At 37.8% G+C, this 18,222-nt stretch overlaps 1 protein-coding gene across 1 annotated transcript in view; it reads left to right on the top strand.

Annotated features, from left to right (window-relative positions):
- Window positions 1–17,970, top strand: part of IMPA2 (inositol monophosphatase 2) — a gene marked incomplete in the record, with an annotated part of 65,452 nt that extends 47,482 nt beyond the window's left edge. Inside the window, 3 exon segments of the mRNA XM_053714907.1 lie at window positions 14,907–15,015; window positions 15,140–15,291; window positions 17,520–17,970. Of these exon segments, the coding sequence (XP_053570882.1) occupies window positions 14,907–15,015; window positions 15,140–15,291; window positions 17,520–17,635 (377 nt within the window).
- Between the last annotated feature and the right edge of the window lie 252 nt (window positions 17,971–18,222).

Below are 18,222 nucleotides of genomic sequence, written 5' to 3'. Positions count from 1 at the left end.
GAAAAAAACAAAAGAACCAATAAGGACAAATCCATGGATGTAGAAGATATCAGCCAATCGGCATACTCATAATGTCCATAAACAGTTCAGAGTGCACCAATACTTCCTCTTTCTTGTTTGATGCGAATAGGTAAAAAGGACATTAAAGAAGGAAGGTACATATCACAGCACCATAACAACTGGAACAAGTTTACTACGAACCTCTTGCAATAAGGGATGCCTTAAATAAAAATCAATATATTCTGCAACACCTGAGGAGGGAAACCACTCACAGGATCTGGGATGCTTACCTCCTCTGGTTTAAACCTAGGTTTACCAAGTGAATTGAGAAACTATTTCTGAATCATTAACAGGCAAAGATTTTTTACGTCTTTTAAATTTAATAAAGTTTTTGAAATCAGAATAATCTGAATCATTATCAAAGGATTGACAATTGTTATATTTATATTCATCTGAAAATTCCCCCTCACCGGAAGAGGGGGAAAGATTTTCAGAGAGAGTTTCTAAAAATTTTGATGCTTGTCTTTTTAGACCTGTTCTTTTAGAATAAGCATCAGGAGAAAGTACCCTCTGAATTGTGACTCAACACATTCAGAAGTTCTGGGGCCGGGTGACTACCGGCTAACTGTACAGGTGCTTATTGATAATAAGCTATGAGGGTTGTCTGTCTGAAGCAGACTATCAGCATCTTTTTCAATATAAGAAGGGGAAAGATGTTTCGTTTTTAGAAGTGTTTTTTTTTTTATGTATTTGAGGAGGATCTGACTGAAAATTAGCAATAAAACTATTCATTTTGTTGTCCAACTTTCTCATAAAGGACTGCATAGATGCCATAATATTTTGCAAAGAGGGGTCAGGATTAATTGGATTATTCTCCTCATGAGACATCTTGAGAGCACAGAAAAAAATGGGGGGGGGGGAAATAAAAGCAAAGTTTAAAAGATAAAAATTTTGGGGATTAAAATGTAAAATATATAGCAGTATTAAAATAAAGCAGCACAACAATATTGTAAGATTTAAACACACATAGTCAATCTGTAAATATAAAGAAATAGTGACACACAGAGGTAGAAAATAAAAGTGCTTCTAGAAAAGTCAGAAATAAATAACCCACAGAGAAAAACTTTAAAGGGACAGTCAACACCAGAATGTTTGTTGTTTAAAAAGAAAGATAATCACTTTATTACCCATTCCCCAGTTTTGCATAACCAACAGTTATAATACAGGTTTTACCTCTGTAATTATCTTGTATCTAAGCTTCTGCTGACTGCCCCTTATTTCAGTTCTTTTGACAGAAATGCAGTTTAGCCAATCATTGCTCACTCCTAGGTCACTTTACGTGCATGAGCTCAATGTTATCTATATGAAACGTGAACTAATGCCCTATAGTGGTCAAAATGTATTCAGATTAGAGGCAGTCTTCAAGGTCTAAGAAATTAGCATATGAACCTCCTAGGTTTAGCTTTCAACTAAGAATACCAAGACAACAAAGCAAAATTGGTGATACAAGTAAATTGTGAAGTTGTTTAAAATTGCATGCCCTATTTAAATAATGAAAAAAAAATTTGGACTTGACTGTCCCTTTAAGCTTACAATGTTGCTGAATAGGCTATGGGTGTGATTATCATATCCTGTAGAGAAACTGGATTCAATTTCAACTCCACCCAGGGGAAGAAAGGCTCAACCTCACAGCTAACAACCTCAGGCTATGAGGGAGGAGGTGGGAAAAAGGGGCGGGAAAATGGACGGAAAGGGATGGAACGAAATGGAGACCTCACTCAGTATCTCAGAAGGGAAAATGGAAACTGAGCTGAAACAGAAAAAACTTGGTCCTAATGAAAGCAGCTAACCAACGAATAACAGGGACAGGTAAGGGACTGTAAAAATGTTTAAGAGAAACAAGGGAAAATATAATTCCCACAAAAAAAACGAGCATGCAAGAGAGAATATAACGGGGGGGAAAAAATAAACACATAAAGAGTATAAGAGAAAAACAAAAAGAGAAATATGGCAATAACATTTTAAAAATCTAATAACTTAGATATCAATTTTATTATGAGAACATTGCACAGGTACTTATCTTTCAGAGCAGCAAAAAGAAAGAGGAGGTATTGGTGCACTCTGGACTGTTTATGGACATTATGAGTATGCTGATTGGCTGATATCATCTTCTACATCCATGGCTTTGTCCTTATTGGTTCTTTTGTTTTCTCTGTTTCACATGTTTTATGTTTACTAATGTTTTCACTGTATACTTTAAAAAGTTGTCAGAGCAGTAAATTGAAAGTAATGCAAAATATGAGTCCTCTGGTCTTGTAATAAAATTCACAGTTTTGAGAACTACAGAACCAAGAATGTGATAATGTCTTCTAGACCGAAAAATGCCAAATATACTCTTACAGAAACCTCTTGAGAGGGCATGGCATTGCGAATGGATTAATGGAATTAATTTACCAAGAAAATTAAACATTACAGCCATGAATATATATAGCCTCATGCTACATAATTAAAAACCTAATCCTTATTTCAGGATAAATATAATGTACCTTTAAATAGAAACTCTTTCATACAGGTGGTGAGAGTCCACTATCCATTACTCCTCCTTACCACTAGGAGGAGGCAAAGATTCCCAAACCTCAAGAGCCCTATAAAACCCTTCCCACCTCACAGGTACCTCATTATTTACTTTGCCTCTGCTGGAGGTGGTCAAAGAATGATTCTTCAGCGAGAGGGGTTCTCAGTCTATGTTGAGGCCCGGTTTCCCCTCAGAGTACAATACTTTTTAGAGAAGGGTTTATCAGCCAGTTCTCCTATGGGTTCATTTTTCGGCTTTATCCGTCCTATATTATAAGTCATTTGTACACCCCTTGATCAGAATCAGACCACTGATTTGACAAGTTACTCCTCCTTGTTGCTGTTTTTATGGTTCTTTAACCCCCTCCAATTGAACGTATGCCTGTTTAAACCTTCAACTTTTTTCTCTTAACCATTACTTCGCTTTCAGCTTTTCCTCCTTTTCTGATTTTTTTTTATCAGGCAAAGCTGTATCTGAAACAAATTTATTCTTTCCTCCCCAAGGTAGTATCTACTGGTACTATCAATAAAGAAATGTGGTTCTATCTTTATGCCACCTCTTGTAATTTTTATGAAGCATCTATAGACCAGAAATTCAAAGCAGCTACTTGGCCATATCTGCGCACACTCATTAAATTTATGCCCTAAAGGGAGAGTCTACTTGATTATTTATTTTTTTTATTGATTATTTTTTTGTTTGAAAAGATAAACGCCATTACTACAAACTCTCCTTCTTAGCATAACAAACATTTTTTTATATTAATATACTTTATAACCTCTAAATGTCTGCCTTTTTCTAAGTCCCTGCATTTCACCTCTTATCTCAGTCATTTTTATCATCTTTTTAAATCTTGCAAACGGATAGTGCTAGTTCATATGTGCCATATAGGTAACATTGAGCTCACTCTTGTTGAGAATAATAGTTATATAAGAACCAGCACCAATTGGCTAAAATACAAGATTGCAAAAAGCATTGAGATAAGGGGCAGTCTGCAGGGGCTTAGATAAAGGTTATCATAGCGGTAAAATGTATATTCATATAACCATGTTGGCTATGCAAAACTAAGGGATGGGTAATGGAGGGTTATCTATATTTTTTAAACCATAACAATTTTCAAGTAGACTGTCCATTTTAAGTTTATTGCCCCCCCCCCCCCCCACACACACACACACTCTCACACATGCTGGTCTTCTGAATTTCACCCTAAGGACTCTAATCTTATGAAAGAAAAAATAAGCTTAATTGATTTTTATTTATTTTTTTATGATGGTGAGAGTCGACAAGTCACACCCTTCTTTGCTATACTATATAGTTGGCAACAAAATTTGTTTCTTTCATGTAATTAGCAAGAGTCCATGAGCTAGTGACGTATGGGATATACATTCCTACCAGGAGGGGCAAAGTTTCCCAAACCTCAAAATGCCTATAAATACACCCCTCACCACACCCACAATTCAGTTTTACAAACTTTGCCTCAGATGGAGGTGGTGAAGTAAGTTTGTGCTAGATTCTACGTTGACATGCGCTCCGCAGCAAGTTGGAGCCCGGTTTTCCTCTCAGCGTGCAGTGAATGTCAGAGGGATGTGAGGAGAGTATTGCCTATTTGAATGCGGTGATCTCCTTCTACGGGGTCTATTTCATAGGTTCTCTGTTATCGGTCGTAGAGATTCATCTCTTACCTCCCTTTTCAGATCGACGATATACTCTTATATATACCATTACCTCTACTGATTCTCGTTTCAGTACTGGTTTGGCTATCTGCTATATGTAGATGAGTGTCCTGGGGTAAGTAAGTCTTATTTTCTGTGACACTCCAAGCTATGGTTGGGCACTTTGTTTATAAAGTTCTAAATATATGTATTCAAACATTTATTTGCCTTGACTCAGAATGTTCAACTTTCCTTATTTTCAGACAGTCAGTTTCATATTTGGGATAATGCATTTGATTTAATAAATTTTTTCTTACCTTCAAAAAATTTGACTCTTCCCTGTGGGCTGTTAGGCTCGCGGGGGCTGAAAATGCTTCATTTTATTGCGTCATTCTTGGCGCGGATTTTTTTGGCGCAAAAATTCTATTTCCGTTTCCGGCGTCATACGTGTCGCCGGAAGTTGCGTCATTTTTTTGACGTTATTTTGCGCCAAAAATGTCGGCGTTCCGGATGTGGCGTCATTTTTGGCGCCAAAAGCATTTAGGCGCCAAATAATGTGGGCGTCTTATTTGGCGCGAAAAAATATGGGCGTCACTTTTGTCTCCACATTATTTTAGTCTCATTTTTTATTGTTTCTGGTTGCTAGAAGCTTGTTCTTTGGCATTTTTTCCCATTCCTGAAACTGTCTTTTAAGGAATTTGATCAATTTTGCTTTATATATGTTGTTTTTTCTCTTACATATTGCAAGATGTCCCACGTTGCATCTGAGTCAGAAGATACTACAGGAAAATCGCTGTCAAGTGCTGAATCTACCAAAGCTAAGTGCATCTGCTGTAAACTTTTGGTAGCTATTCCTCCAGCTGTTGTTTGTATTGATTGTCATGACAAACTTGTTAAAGCAGATAATATTTCCTTTAGTAAAGTACCATTGCCTGTTGCAGTTCCTTCAACATCTAAGGTGCAGAATGTTCCTGATAATATAAGAGATTTTGTTTCAGAATCCATTAAGAAGGCTATGTCTGTTATTTCTCCTTCTAGTAAACGTAAAAAATCTTTTAAAACTTCTCTCCCTACAGATGAATTTTTAAATGAAGATCATCATTCTGATTCTGATGATTCCTCTGGTTCAGAGGATTCTGTCTCAGAGGTTGATGCTGATAAATCTTCATATTTATTTAAAATGGAATTTATTCGTTCTTTACTTAAAGAAGTACTAATTGCTTTAGAAATAGAGGATTCTGGTCCTCTTGATGTTAATTCTAAACGTTTGGATAAGGTTTTTAAAGCTCCTGTGGTTTTTCCAGAAGTTTTTTCTGTTCCTAATGCTATTTCTGCAGTAATTTCCAAGGAATGGGATAAATTGGGTAATTCATTTACTCCTTCTAAACGTTTTAAGCATTTATATCCTGTGCCGTCTGACAGATTAGAATTTTGGGACAAGATCCCTAAAGTTGATGGGGCTATTTCTACCCTTGCTAAACGTACTACTATTCCTACGTCAGATGGTACTTCGTTTAAAGATCCTCTAGATAGGAAAATTGAATCCTTTCTAAGAAAAGCTTATCTGTGTTCAGGTAATCTTCTTAGACCTGCTATATCTTTGGCTGATGTTGCTGCAGCTTCAACTTTTTGGTTGGAAACTTTAGCGCAACAAGTAACACATCGTGATTCTCATGATATTATTATTCTTCTTCAGCATGCTAATAATTTTATATGTGATGCTATTTTTGATATTATCAGAGTTGATGTCAGGTTTATGTCTCTAGCTATCTTAGCTAGAAGAGCTTTATGGCTTAAAACTTGGAATGCTGATATGGCTTCTAAATCAACTTTGCTTTCCATTTCTTTCCAGGGTAACAAATTATTTGGTTCTCAGTTGGATTCCATTATTTCAACTGTTACTGGTGGGAAAGGAACTTTTTTACCACAGGATAAAAAATCTAAAGGTAAAAACAGGGCTAATAATCGTTTTCGTTCCTTTCGTTTCAACAAAGAACAAAAACCTGATCCTTCATCCTCAGGAGCAGTTTCGGTTTGGAAACCATCTCCAGTCTGGAATAAATCCAAGCCAGCTAGAAAGGCAAAGCCTGCTTCTAAGTCCACATGAAGGTGCGGCCCTCGTTCCAGCTCAGCTGGTAGGGGGCAGGTTACGTTTTTTCAAGGAAATTTGGATCAATTCTGTTCACAATCTTTGGATTCAGAGCATTGTTTTAGAAGGGTACAGAATTGGTTTCAAGATGAGACCTCCTGCAAAGAGATTTTTTCTTTCCCGTGTCCCAGTAAATCCAGTAAAAGCTCAAGCATTTCTGAAATGTGTTTCAGATCTAGAGTTGTCTGGAGTAATTATGCCAGTTCCAGTTCCGGAACAGGGGATGGGGTTTTATTCAAATCTCTTCATTGTACCAAAGAAGGAGAATTCCTTCAGACCAGTTCTGGATCTAAAAATATTGAATCGTTATGTAAGGATACCAACGTTCAAGATGGTAACTGTAAGGACTATATTGCCTTTTGTTCAGCAAGGGAATTATATGTCCACAATAGATTTACAGGATGCATATCTGCATATTCCGATTCATCCAGATCATTATCAGTTCCTGAGATTCTCTTTTCTGGACAAGCATTACCAGTTTGTGGCTCTGCCGTTTGGCCTAGCTACAGCTCCAAGAATTTTTACAAAGGTTCTCGGTGCCCTTCTGTCTGTAATCAGAGAACAGGGTATTGTGGTATTTCCTTATTTGGACGATATCTTGGTACTTGCTCAGTCTTTACATTTAGCAGAATCTCATACGAATCGACTTGTGTTGTTTCTTCAAGATCATGGTTGGAGGATCAATTTACCAAAAAGTTCTTTGATTCCTCAGACAAGAGTAACCTTTCTGGGTTTCCAGATGGATTCAGTGTCCATGACTCTGTCTTTAACAGACAAGAGACGTCTAAAATTGATTGCAGCTTGTCGAAACCTTCAGTCACAATCATTCCCTTCGGTAGCCTTATGCATGGAAATTCTAGGTCTTATGACTGCTGCATCGGACGCGATCCCCTTTGCTCGTTTTCACATGCGACCTCTTCAGCTCTGTATGCTGAAGCAATGGTGCAAGGATTACACGAAGATTTCTCAAATAATATCTTTAAAACCGATTGTTCGACACTCTCTAACATGGTGGACAGACCACCATCGTTTAATTCAGGGGGCTTCTTTTGTGCTTCCGACCTGGACTGTAATTTCAACAGATGCAAGTCTTTCAGGTTGGGGAGCTGTGTGGGGATCTCTGACAGCACAAGGAGTTTGGGAATCTCAGGAGGTGAGATTACCGATCAATATTTTGGAACTCCGTGCAATTTTCAGAGCTCTTCAGTTTTGGCCTCTTCTGAAGAGAGAATCGTTCATTTGTTTTCAGACGGACAATGTCACAACTGTGGCATACATCAATCATCAAGGAGGGACTCACAGTCCTCTGGCTATGAGAGAAGTATCTCGAATTTTGGTTTGGGCGGAATCCAGCTCCTGTCTAATCTCTGCGGTTCATATCCCAGGTATAGACAATTGGGAAGCGGATTATCTCAGTCGCCAAACGTTACATCCGGGCGAATGGTCTCTTCACCCAGAGGTATTTCTTCAGATTGTTCAAATGTGGGAACTTCCAGAAATAGATCTGATGGCGTCCCATCTAAACAAGAAACTTCCCAGGTATCTGTCCAGATCCCGGGATCCTCAGGCGGAGGCAGTGGATGCATTATCACTTCCTTGGAAGTATCATCCTGCCTATATCTTTCCGCCTCTAGTTCTTCTTCCAAGAGTAATATCCAAGATTCTGAAGGAATGCTCGTTTGTTCTGCTGGTAGCTCCGGCATGGCCTCACAGATTTTGGTATGCGGATCTTGTCCGGATGGCCTCTTGCCAACCGTGGACTCTTCCGTTAAGACCAGACCTTCTGTCACAAGGTCCTTTTTTCCATCAGGATCTGAAATCCTTAAATTTAAAGGTATGGAGATTGAACGCTTGATTCTTGGTCAAAGAGGTTTCTCTGACTCTGTCATTAATACTATGTTACAGGCTCGTAAGTCTGTATCTCGAGAGATATATTATAGAGTCTGGAAGACTTATATTTCTTGGTGTCTTTCTCATCATTTTTCTTGGCATTCTTTTAGAATACCGAGAATTTTACAGTTTCTTCAGGATGGTTTAGATAAGGGTTTGTCCGCAAGTTCTTTGAAAGGACAAATCTCTGCTCTTTCTGTTCTTTTTCACAGAAAGATTGCTATTCTTCCTGATATTCATTGTTTTGTACAAGCTTTGGTTCGTATAAAACCTGTCATTAAGTCAATCTCTCCTCCTTGGAGTTTGAATCTGGTTCTGGGAGCTCTTCAAGCTCCTCCGTTTGAACCTATGCATTCATTGGACATTAAATTGCTTTCTTGGAAAGTTTTGTTCCTTTTGGCCATCTCTTCTGCTAGAAGAGTTTCTGAATTATCTGCTCTTTCTTGTGAGTCTCCTTTTCTGATTTTTCACCAGGATAAGGCGGTGTTGCGAACTTCTTTTGAATTTTTACCTAAAGTTGTGAATTCCAACAACATTAGTAGAGAAATTGTGGTTCCTTCATTATGTCCTAATCCTAAGAATTCTAAGGAGAAATCGTTGCATTCTTTGGATGTTGTTAGAGCTTTGAAATATTATGTTGAAGCTACGAAATCTTTCCGTAAGACTTCTAGTCTATTTGTTATCTTTTCCGGTTCTAGAAAAGGCCAGAAAGCTTCTGCCATTTCTTTGGCATCTTGGTTGAAATCTTTAATTCATCTTGCTTATGTTGAGTCGGGTAAAACTCCGCCTCAGAGAATTACAGCTCATTCTACTAGGTCAGTTTCTACTTCCTGGGCGTTTAGGAATGAAGCTTCGGTTGACCAGATTTGCAAAGCAGCAACTTGGTCCTCTTTGCATACTTTTACTAAATTCTACCATTTTGATGTATTTTCTTCTTCTGAAGCAGTTTTTGGTAGAAAAGTACTTCAGGCAGCGGTTTCAGTTTGAATCTTCTGCTTATGTTTTTCGTTAAACTTTTATTTTGGGTGTGGATTATTTTCAGCAGGAATTGGCTGTCTTTATTTTATCCCTCCCTCTCTAGTGACTCTTGCGTGGAAAGATCCACATCTTGGGTAGTCATTATCCCATACGTCACTAGCTCATGGACTCTTGCTAATTACATGAAAGAAAACATAATTTATGTAAGAACTTACCTGATAAATTCATTTCTTTCATATTAGCAAGAGTCCATGAGGCCCACCCTTTTTTGTGGTGGTTATGATTTTGTATAAAGCACAATTTATTCCAATTCCTTATTTTATATGCTTTCGCACTTTTTTATCACCCCACTTCTTGGCTATTCGTTAAACTGAATTGTGGGTGTGGTGAGGGGTGTATTTATAGGCATTTTGAGGTTTGGGAAACTTTGCCCCTCCTGGTAGGAATGTATATCCCATACGTCACTAGCTCATGGACTCTTGCTAATATGAAAGAAATGAATTTATCAGGTAAGTTCTTACATAAATTATGTTTTTGCACTTCATTTGTCTCTTCTGGTTTTCCTCCATCTACCTAACCATATGTATTGCTGAAGGATTCTGGGAGTGTGGGAGAGATTAACGCTCGGGTGTGTGTTTTTGCTGCCTCCTAGTGGACTAGAGTTACTCACATGTGATGACCTTGTGGACTCTCACTATCATGAAAGAAATGTATCTGTTAAGGATAACTTTAGTTTCTTTCATGTAATTGGCAAGAGTCCATGAGCTAGTGACGTATGGGATATATAATCCTACCAGGAGGGGCAAAGTTTCCTAAACCTCAAAATGCCTATAAATATACCCCTCACCACAGCCACAATTCAGTTTTACAAACTTTGCCTCCTATGGAGGTGGTGAAGTAAGTTTGTGCTTGATTTTTATGATTTCTTCTATAAGCGCTTCTAAGCATTCTAAAACCCAATTCCTCTCAGAGTACAGTGTTTGTCAGAGGCATGTGAAGAGAGTATCACCTATTGATTTTATGGTTTCCCTCGCGGGGAATCTTTTCAAGGGTTCTCTGTTAGCAGTCATAGGGATTCATCTTCTACCTCCCTTTTCAGATTGACGATATACTCTTATATACCATTACCTCTGCTGATTGTTTTCGGTACTAGTTTGTTCATCTGCTATATGTGGATGGGTGTCTTTCGGTAAGTATGCATAGTTGGCAACATTTGAAAAAAAATTCCAGGGACACTTTCCAGCTATCAATTACCTGCATGGAAATTTTTACCACACCCCCTGCCCTATAGTTCTGCCCACTTTGCCAAACCCACATAATTAGCATAGTTTAGCCCCCCTATTTATTATAGTGCAGAATAATAAATCCAGTAAACATTTAAACTCTGTCTATAAACCTCCTGTGATTACTCCTGAGGTTTTTCCTGTTCCTGATGCTATTTCTGATCTGATTGCTAAGGAATGGTCTACGCCTGGTACTTCTTTTGTTCCTTCTTCAAGGTTTAAAAAGTTGTGTCTTTTGCCAGTAGCTAAGTTAGAGTTCTGGGGAAAAGTCCCTAAGGTTGATGGGGCTATTTCTACTCTTGCTAAGCATACTACTATTCCTATGGAAGATAAGTACCTCTTTTTATAAGGATTCTTTAGATAGGAAAATTGAATCTTATCTAAGGAAAGCTTATTTATATTCTGGCTATATTCTCAGACCTGCCATTTCTATGGCTGATGTTGCGGCTGCATAAACATTTTGGTTGGATAGCTTAGCATATCGGGAAAAAGATTCTGATTTGCATAGCTTTGTTCGTTTGCTTCAACATGCTAATCATTTTATCTGTGATGCTATTTTTCATATCATCAAGATTGATGTTAAATCTATGTCTTTGGCTATTTTAGCTAGAAGAGCTTTATGGCTCAAATCAGGGAATAGTGATAATGTATCTAAATCTAGGTTACTATCTCTATCATCCCAGGGTAATGATTTGTTTGGTTCCCAGTTGGATTCTATTATTTCCACTATTACTGGGGGGGGAGGGAGTTTTTTTGCCCCAAGATAAAGAGTCTAAGGGTAAATCTAAAGCTTCTAATCGGTTTTGTTTCTTTTCGTCAGAATAGAGAACAGAAAACCACTCCTTCCCCCTAAGGACTCTGACTCCAATTGGAAGTCATCTTCGAGTTGGAATAAATCCAAGCCTTATAAGAAACCAAAACCAGCCCCCAAGACTGCATGAAGGTGTGGCCCTCAATCCAGTTCTGCTGATGAGGGGCAGATTGAAATTATTTCAAGACGTTTGGGCAGGTTCCGTTCAGAATCATTGGATTCAGAATATTGTCTCTCAGGGGTATCGAATAGGTTTCAGAATAAGAAGACCTTTGAAGATTTTTTTTTTTCTCTCACGTTCCAACAAATCCTGTGAAAGCTCAGGCCTTTCTAAAGTGTGTTTCAGATTTAGAGCTTTCAGGGGTAATTGTACCAGTTCCACTTCTGGAACAGGGTCTGGGTTTTTATTCAAATCTATTCATTGTCACGAAGAAGGAAAATTCTTTCAGACCAGTTCTGGATCTGAAGTTTTTGAATCAATTTGTAAGGGTCCCAACTTTCAAGATGGTGACTATAAGGACTATATTCTGCCTTTTTTCAGCAAGGTCATTACATGTCCTCAATAGACTTACAGGATGCTTATCTTCACATTCCGATTCATGGAGACCACTATCGGTTTCTGAGATTCTCTTTTCTAGACCAGCATTACCAATTTGTTGCTCTTCCATCTTTTCAAAGGTTCTCGGTGCCCTTCTATTTGTAATCAGAGAGCAGGGTATTGCGGTATTTCCTTATTTGGACGATATCTTGGTACTGTGTTTCTTCAAAAACATGGTTGGAGGATCAATTTACAAAAAGTTTTTTGATGCCTCAGACAAGGGTCACCTTTTTAGGTTTCCAGATTGAGTGTCCCTGACTTTGAAGGTTGACTAGCAGAAACCAATTTCATTCGTTTCTTGTCTGTTAAAGACAGTCTTGATCATTCCCTTCAGTGGCTATGTGCATGGAAGTTTTAGGTCTCATGACTGCAGCATCTGATGCGATCCCCTTTGCTCATTTTTATATGAGACCTCTGCAGCTTTGCATGCTGAATCAATGGTGCAGGGATTATACTCTGATATCACAATTGATATACTTCCCAACATTCAACTCTCTCTGTCCTGGTGGTTGGACCATCATCGGATTATTCATGGGGCCTCTCTTGTTCGTCCTTCCTGGACTGTGATTTCAACAGATGCACGCCTCACAGGTTGGGGAACTGTCTGGGGGTCTCTGACAGCACAAGGAGTTTGGAATCCTAAAGAGGCAAGGTTACCAATCAATATTTTAGAACTCTGTGCTATTTTCAGGGCTCTTCAGGCTTGGCCTCTATTAAAGAGAGAACCATTCATTTGTTTTCATACAGACAATATCACAACTGTGGCATATGTCAATCATCAGGGTGGGACTTGCAGTTCTTTAGTGATGAAAGAAGTATTTCAGGTACTTTCTTGGCCGGAATCCAACTCCTGTCTAATTTCTGTGATACATATCCCAAGTGTAGACAATTGGTAAGCGGATGATCTCAGCCGTCAGTCTTTACATCCAGGGGAGTGGTCTCTCCATCCAGATGTATTTTGTCAGATTGTACAGATGTGGGGTCTTCCCGAAATAGATCTGATGGCTTCCCAGGTACCTTTCCAGGTCCAGGGATCCTCAGGCAGAGATGGTGGATGCATTATCCATTCCTTGGTTTTACCAACCAACTTACATTTTTCTGCCTCTAGTTCTTCTTCCAAGGGTGATCGCCAAGATAATAATGGAACACTCGCAAGTGTTTCTGATAGCACCAGCATGGCCTCACAGGTTTTGGTATGCGGATCTTGTCCGGATGTCCAGTTGCCAACCTTGGCAACTTCCTTTAAAGCCAGGCCTTCTGTCTCAAGGGCCGTTTTTTCATCAGGATCTCAAATCGCTAAATTTGAAGATATTAGTGCTTGGTCATAGAGGTTTCTCTGACTCGGTGATTAATACTATGCTACAGGCTCGTAAGTCTGTTTCAAGAAAGATTTATCGGGTTTGGAAAACCTATATTTCATGGTGTTTTTCTCATAAATTCTCTTGGCATTCTTTTAGAATTCCTAGAATTTTACAGTTTCTTCAAGATTTGTCTGCAAGTACTTTTGAAGGGACAAATCTCTGCTCTTTCTGTTTTATTTCATAGAAAGATTGCTAAACTTTCTGATATTCACGGTTTTATTCAGGCTTTGGTTCATATCAAGCCTGTTGTTAAATCAATCTCTCCTTGGAGTCTTTTAATTTGAGCCTATGTATTATTTGGATATTAAACTACTTTCTTGGAAAGTGATGTTTCTTTTGGCTATCTCTTCAGCTAGGAAAGTTTCTGAATTGTCTGCTCTCTTGTGAGTCTCCTTTTTCTGATTTTGCATCATAAGACTGTGTTTTGCGGACTCTGTTTAAGTTTCTTCCTAAGGTTGTGAATTCTAACAACATTAGTAGAGAAATTGTTGTTGTTCCTTCCTTGTGTCCTAATCCTAAGAATACTCTTGAAAGATCTTTACATTCTTTGGGTGTTGTAAGAGCTTAGAAATATTATGTTGAAGCTACTTAAGATTTCAGGAAGACTTCTAGTCTATTTGTTGTTTTTTCTGGTCCTAGGAAAGGTCAGAAAGCGTCTGCCATTTCCTTGGCATCTTGGTTTAAAACTTTTGATTCACAAGGCTTATTTGGTGGCGGGACAGTCTCTGCCTCAGAATTACAGCTCATTCTACTAGATCAGTCGCCACTTCTTGGGCTTCTATTGATCAGATTTACACCATTTTTATGTATTTGCTTCTTCTGAAGCAGTCTTTGGTAGAAAACTTCTTCAGGCAACTGTCTCAGTTTAATTCTTCTGCTTATGATTTTTTTTTTTTCTTGAAATTTCTGAGACTTATTTTTTTTGTGGATTTTTTTTTTTCCAGCCAAAATAGCCGTTTTTATTTTATCCCTCCCTTTCTAGTGACTCTTCTGTGGTCTTCCACATCTTGGGTATTTCTATCCTATACGTCACTAGCTCATGGGCTCTTGCCAATTACATGGAAGAAAACATAATTTATGTAAGAACTTACCTGATAAATTAATTTCTTTCATATTGGCAAGAGTCCATGAGGCCCACCCTTTTTATGGTGGTGATTTTTTTTGTATAAAGCACAATTATTTCTAAATTCCTTTGATGCTTTTCACTCCTTTCTTTATCACCCCACTACTTGGCTATTCGTTAAACTGAATTGTGGGTGTGGCGAGGGGTGTGTTTATAGGCACTTTGAGGTTTGGGAAACTTTGCTCCTCCTGGTAGGATTGTATATCCCATACGTCACTAGCTCATGGACTCTTGTCAATATGAAAGAAATGAATTTATCAGGTAAGTTTTTACATAAATTATGGTTTTTTTTCCCCCCATAGTAATTTCTCTCAATTCAAAACCGAATGGCATGGTTTCACTTGTATTTTAGGCTAATTAAACTATTTTGTGTTCATAGTGTTACATTACTAGCTTTTACTTGTGATGCCTATTGTGTTCTCTGTGTAGTCCGGATTATGACTATTTTTTTTGTATTTATGCTTAATTTTTTTTATTGTTATTTTTCAGATATTAGAAGAGCTTTAGTTTTAACAGAAATTGGTCCAAAGCGTGATCCAGCTACGTTGAAATTGTTCCTGGGTAACATGGAAAAGCTTCTGAAATTCCAAGCTCATGGGTAAGATAGGTAGAGAGAGAAAGGGGTATTGGAGAGAGGAAGAGATGAGGATAAAATGTTTTGTATTGCTGAATTATGAACAGGTAGATCATATTATTATTTTTTTATTTTTTACTGCAATAAGGATTCGTGTGATTGGGAGTTCAACCTTGGCTCTCTGCCATCTAGCGTCAGGGGCTGCAGATGCATATTACCAGTATGGGCTTCACTGCTGGGACTTGGCTGCAGCAACAGTAATAATCAGAGAAGCTGGTGGTGTTGTCATAGATACATCAGGTAGGTGCAGTAAGTAGTTATGTACTGGTAGTATAGCTTTCAGCACACAGAAACCTTTTGACCTGCTATAACATTAACAAAAACTCAGACATTAATGGAGATATTTGCATTTACTATTTGGTCATAAAATGTATAACTGTAATGTAAACTAGCCCAAAATGTAGAAACAATGGTGTGAATACTTTATTTGCCAACTCTCAGAAAGGTTTGGGAAAAACACATCTATTCTGTTTATCATGGTTAAACAATTGAAAAAACTTGGCTTAAATCTCTCTATCCATATTTGATATTGATATTTGCTTGTCATATATTACGGTTCTCGCTATATTCTGCTGCAAAAATTGACTTCCAAACCCACCATTATAAGATAAATTTTGAAGAACAAATCATTCACGATAACCCAAATTATCAAGATGTCCTACTTCGTCCGTGCTGCGCATGCGCAATCTTTCTTACACGTCATCCTATAAGTCACCTTCCACTGAACCAGCAGACCAAGGAATCGGAGCGGCAATCTGCGCATGCGCAAACCCCCGGATTTTTGTATTGAAGGCACCATAAACGGGTGTTTGGCTTTGATGTTTTTTCCCAAAATTAATATATATATAGTTTTATTCCACTTATAACTCTCATTTTAAGGTCAAAGTGGCTAAGTTTTGATAGTTGAGTTGTGTAGATTTGTTTTGTGATTTATTTATAAGCAAAAATACAGCTGGTATTTTAAATATCTGCTGGTGTTAAGTAAATGTGAAATAAAATGCTGCAATACAAAACGTCTGAATATTTAACCTTCAAACAGTCTGAAGATTTTCATTTATTTTTTTGCTGTAGTAGCTTCTATAGTTTGCCACCAGCTATTTATGTCTTAAAGGGACAGTCAACACCAGAATTTTTGTTATAAAACAAAGATAATCCCTTTTATTACCCATTCCCCAGTTTTGCATAACCAACACAGTCATACTACATGTAAGAATACCAAGAGAACAAAGCAAAATTGGTGATAACAATAAATTGTAAAGTTGTTTAAAATTACATGTCCTATTTGAATCATGAAAGTTTTTGTTTTTTTGGACTTGACTGTCCCTTTATCTCAAAGCTTTAGTCTTCAAGTGGGCAAGGAAGCATTTTCTCATCCTTAGCAACAGTTCCTATAACATTGTTGGCATTGTCCTCAAAAGGCATTACATAATGTTTAAGTAGGGTTGCCAGCTGTGCTTCATAAAAATACCGGACGACCTATAGGTGATTGGTTACGGGACTTAGTTGAGTTCACACAATGGGGTATATTTACCAAGTCCCGGGCGGCCATGATTCGCTGTCGGCATTTAACATTGCATAAGCATTTCTAGTGAAATGCTTGTGCAATGCCGCCCCCTGTTCACTGGCGGCCAATTTGGCTGCTAGCAGGGGGTGTCAATCATCCCAATCGGATCGTGAAGATTGAGTTCTGCCGAGCTAAAAGGTGGAGGAGAAGTTAAGGAGCAGCACTGCTTCTTAACTTCCGTTTCAGGCGAGCCTGAAACGCTGGGCGTAAAAAGCAGCATCTGCTGCTTGTTAAATCTACCCCACTGTCTCCACAAAAGATCAACCCTTAGGCCCCACCACATATATTTTTTTACAACTAAGCAATCATTTTATCCCCTTTGTTGCCAGTAACACATTGCATTATAAATGTTTTTGCAAAAAGTTATCACTGTTTTAGTAGTAGCATTTTTCTCTGCACGTGCATGTGAAGTAAAGCTAGATATTCTCAGTGCAGCAGCATTTAAAATACTGTAGCTGCTCAGAGCATAAGTGGGGCTTGTATCTTGCCAGCAATTAACAAATTGAGCCATTACCAGATGGTACAAGCACCTTAGGCTCGCTTAGTAAGTGCTTTGTTTAAAATGCTGGTGCATAGTGCATATTTAAATACACCTTTGCAACAGCTATAGCTTTTATTAGAAGCATTATTGCTAATACATGTTTATTACAAAAATGCTTTTATTCAGAACTGAAATGCATCTATGTGGATTCTAATCTTGGCTGGAATGTCCCTTTTTAAGAGGTTTTAGCATACTAAATGCTATAATTTATTTTTAAATAAGTGCTTGTTCCTAACTGCGTATAGTTTAATATAAATAGAGGGTGTGAATATTTATAATTTATGGCTCACACACACACAATTTTGTCTTTTGTTTACTGTGATTTGTTAATAATTGTGACATATATTTTATTTTTTCTTTCAGGGAAACCTCTGGATCTCATGTCTTGCAGAGTTGTAGCAGCTGGTACCATGGAGCTGGCACAAAGCATAGCTCGCGAGTTGCAGACGATAGACTATGGAAGGGATGACGAAAATTGAAAGTATTGATGTGTACTGAAATCTGACGTTTTGTACTTCAGGCAGTCAGTGACGGAAGAAGACATTTTTTTTTTTTTATTTGCTTTTGGTGTTTTCAGGCTTCTGATTAGAACGTTTTTTTCTATTTTGTGTTTTTTGTGTTTGTTTTTTTTGTATTTTGGCGTTTTTTGTTTTTATTTTTTAAATTGGATGTACTTCAGCAATATTTTTTATTGTTTCTGTTGACTAATAGTTGCACTGAAAATGGATATTTTACAACTGTCCTTGGGGCTGCAACCCAAAATCTTGTGTGTAATATGCAACTAAAATTAAAATTTATTTTTTCAGGATTAAAATCTCAGGTACTTTTTGTCTAGTAAATATACTGTAAACAGTTATTGCGGTCTTAAAACTCTATATAAGAAAGTAATTCTAAGAGCAGTATCAACATTGATGTGTGAATCAATGCCACTCAATGTGTACAAAAATACCAGCTATTTCTTGATTTTGTCATAATCTACTTTTAAGTGTTCTACTTTTTGCTTCTGAACTTTTTACCTGCAGATAGCGTAAAACTTAACAGTGACATAGTTTGTTCTGTGCCTTTC

Source organism: Bombina bombina, chromosome 5, assembly GCF_027579735.1.
Source record: "Bombina bombina isolate aBomBom1 chromosome 5, aBomBom1.pri, whole genome shotgun sequence".
Taxonomy (NCBI): Eukaryota; Metazoa; Chordata; class Amphibia; order Anura; family Bombinatoridae; genus Bombina; species Bombina bombina.
This window is presented reverse-complemented; position numbering and strand designations above follow the sequence as displayed.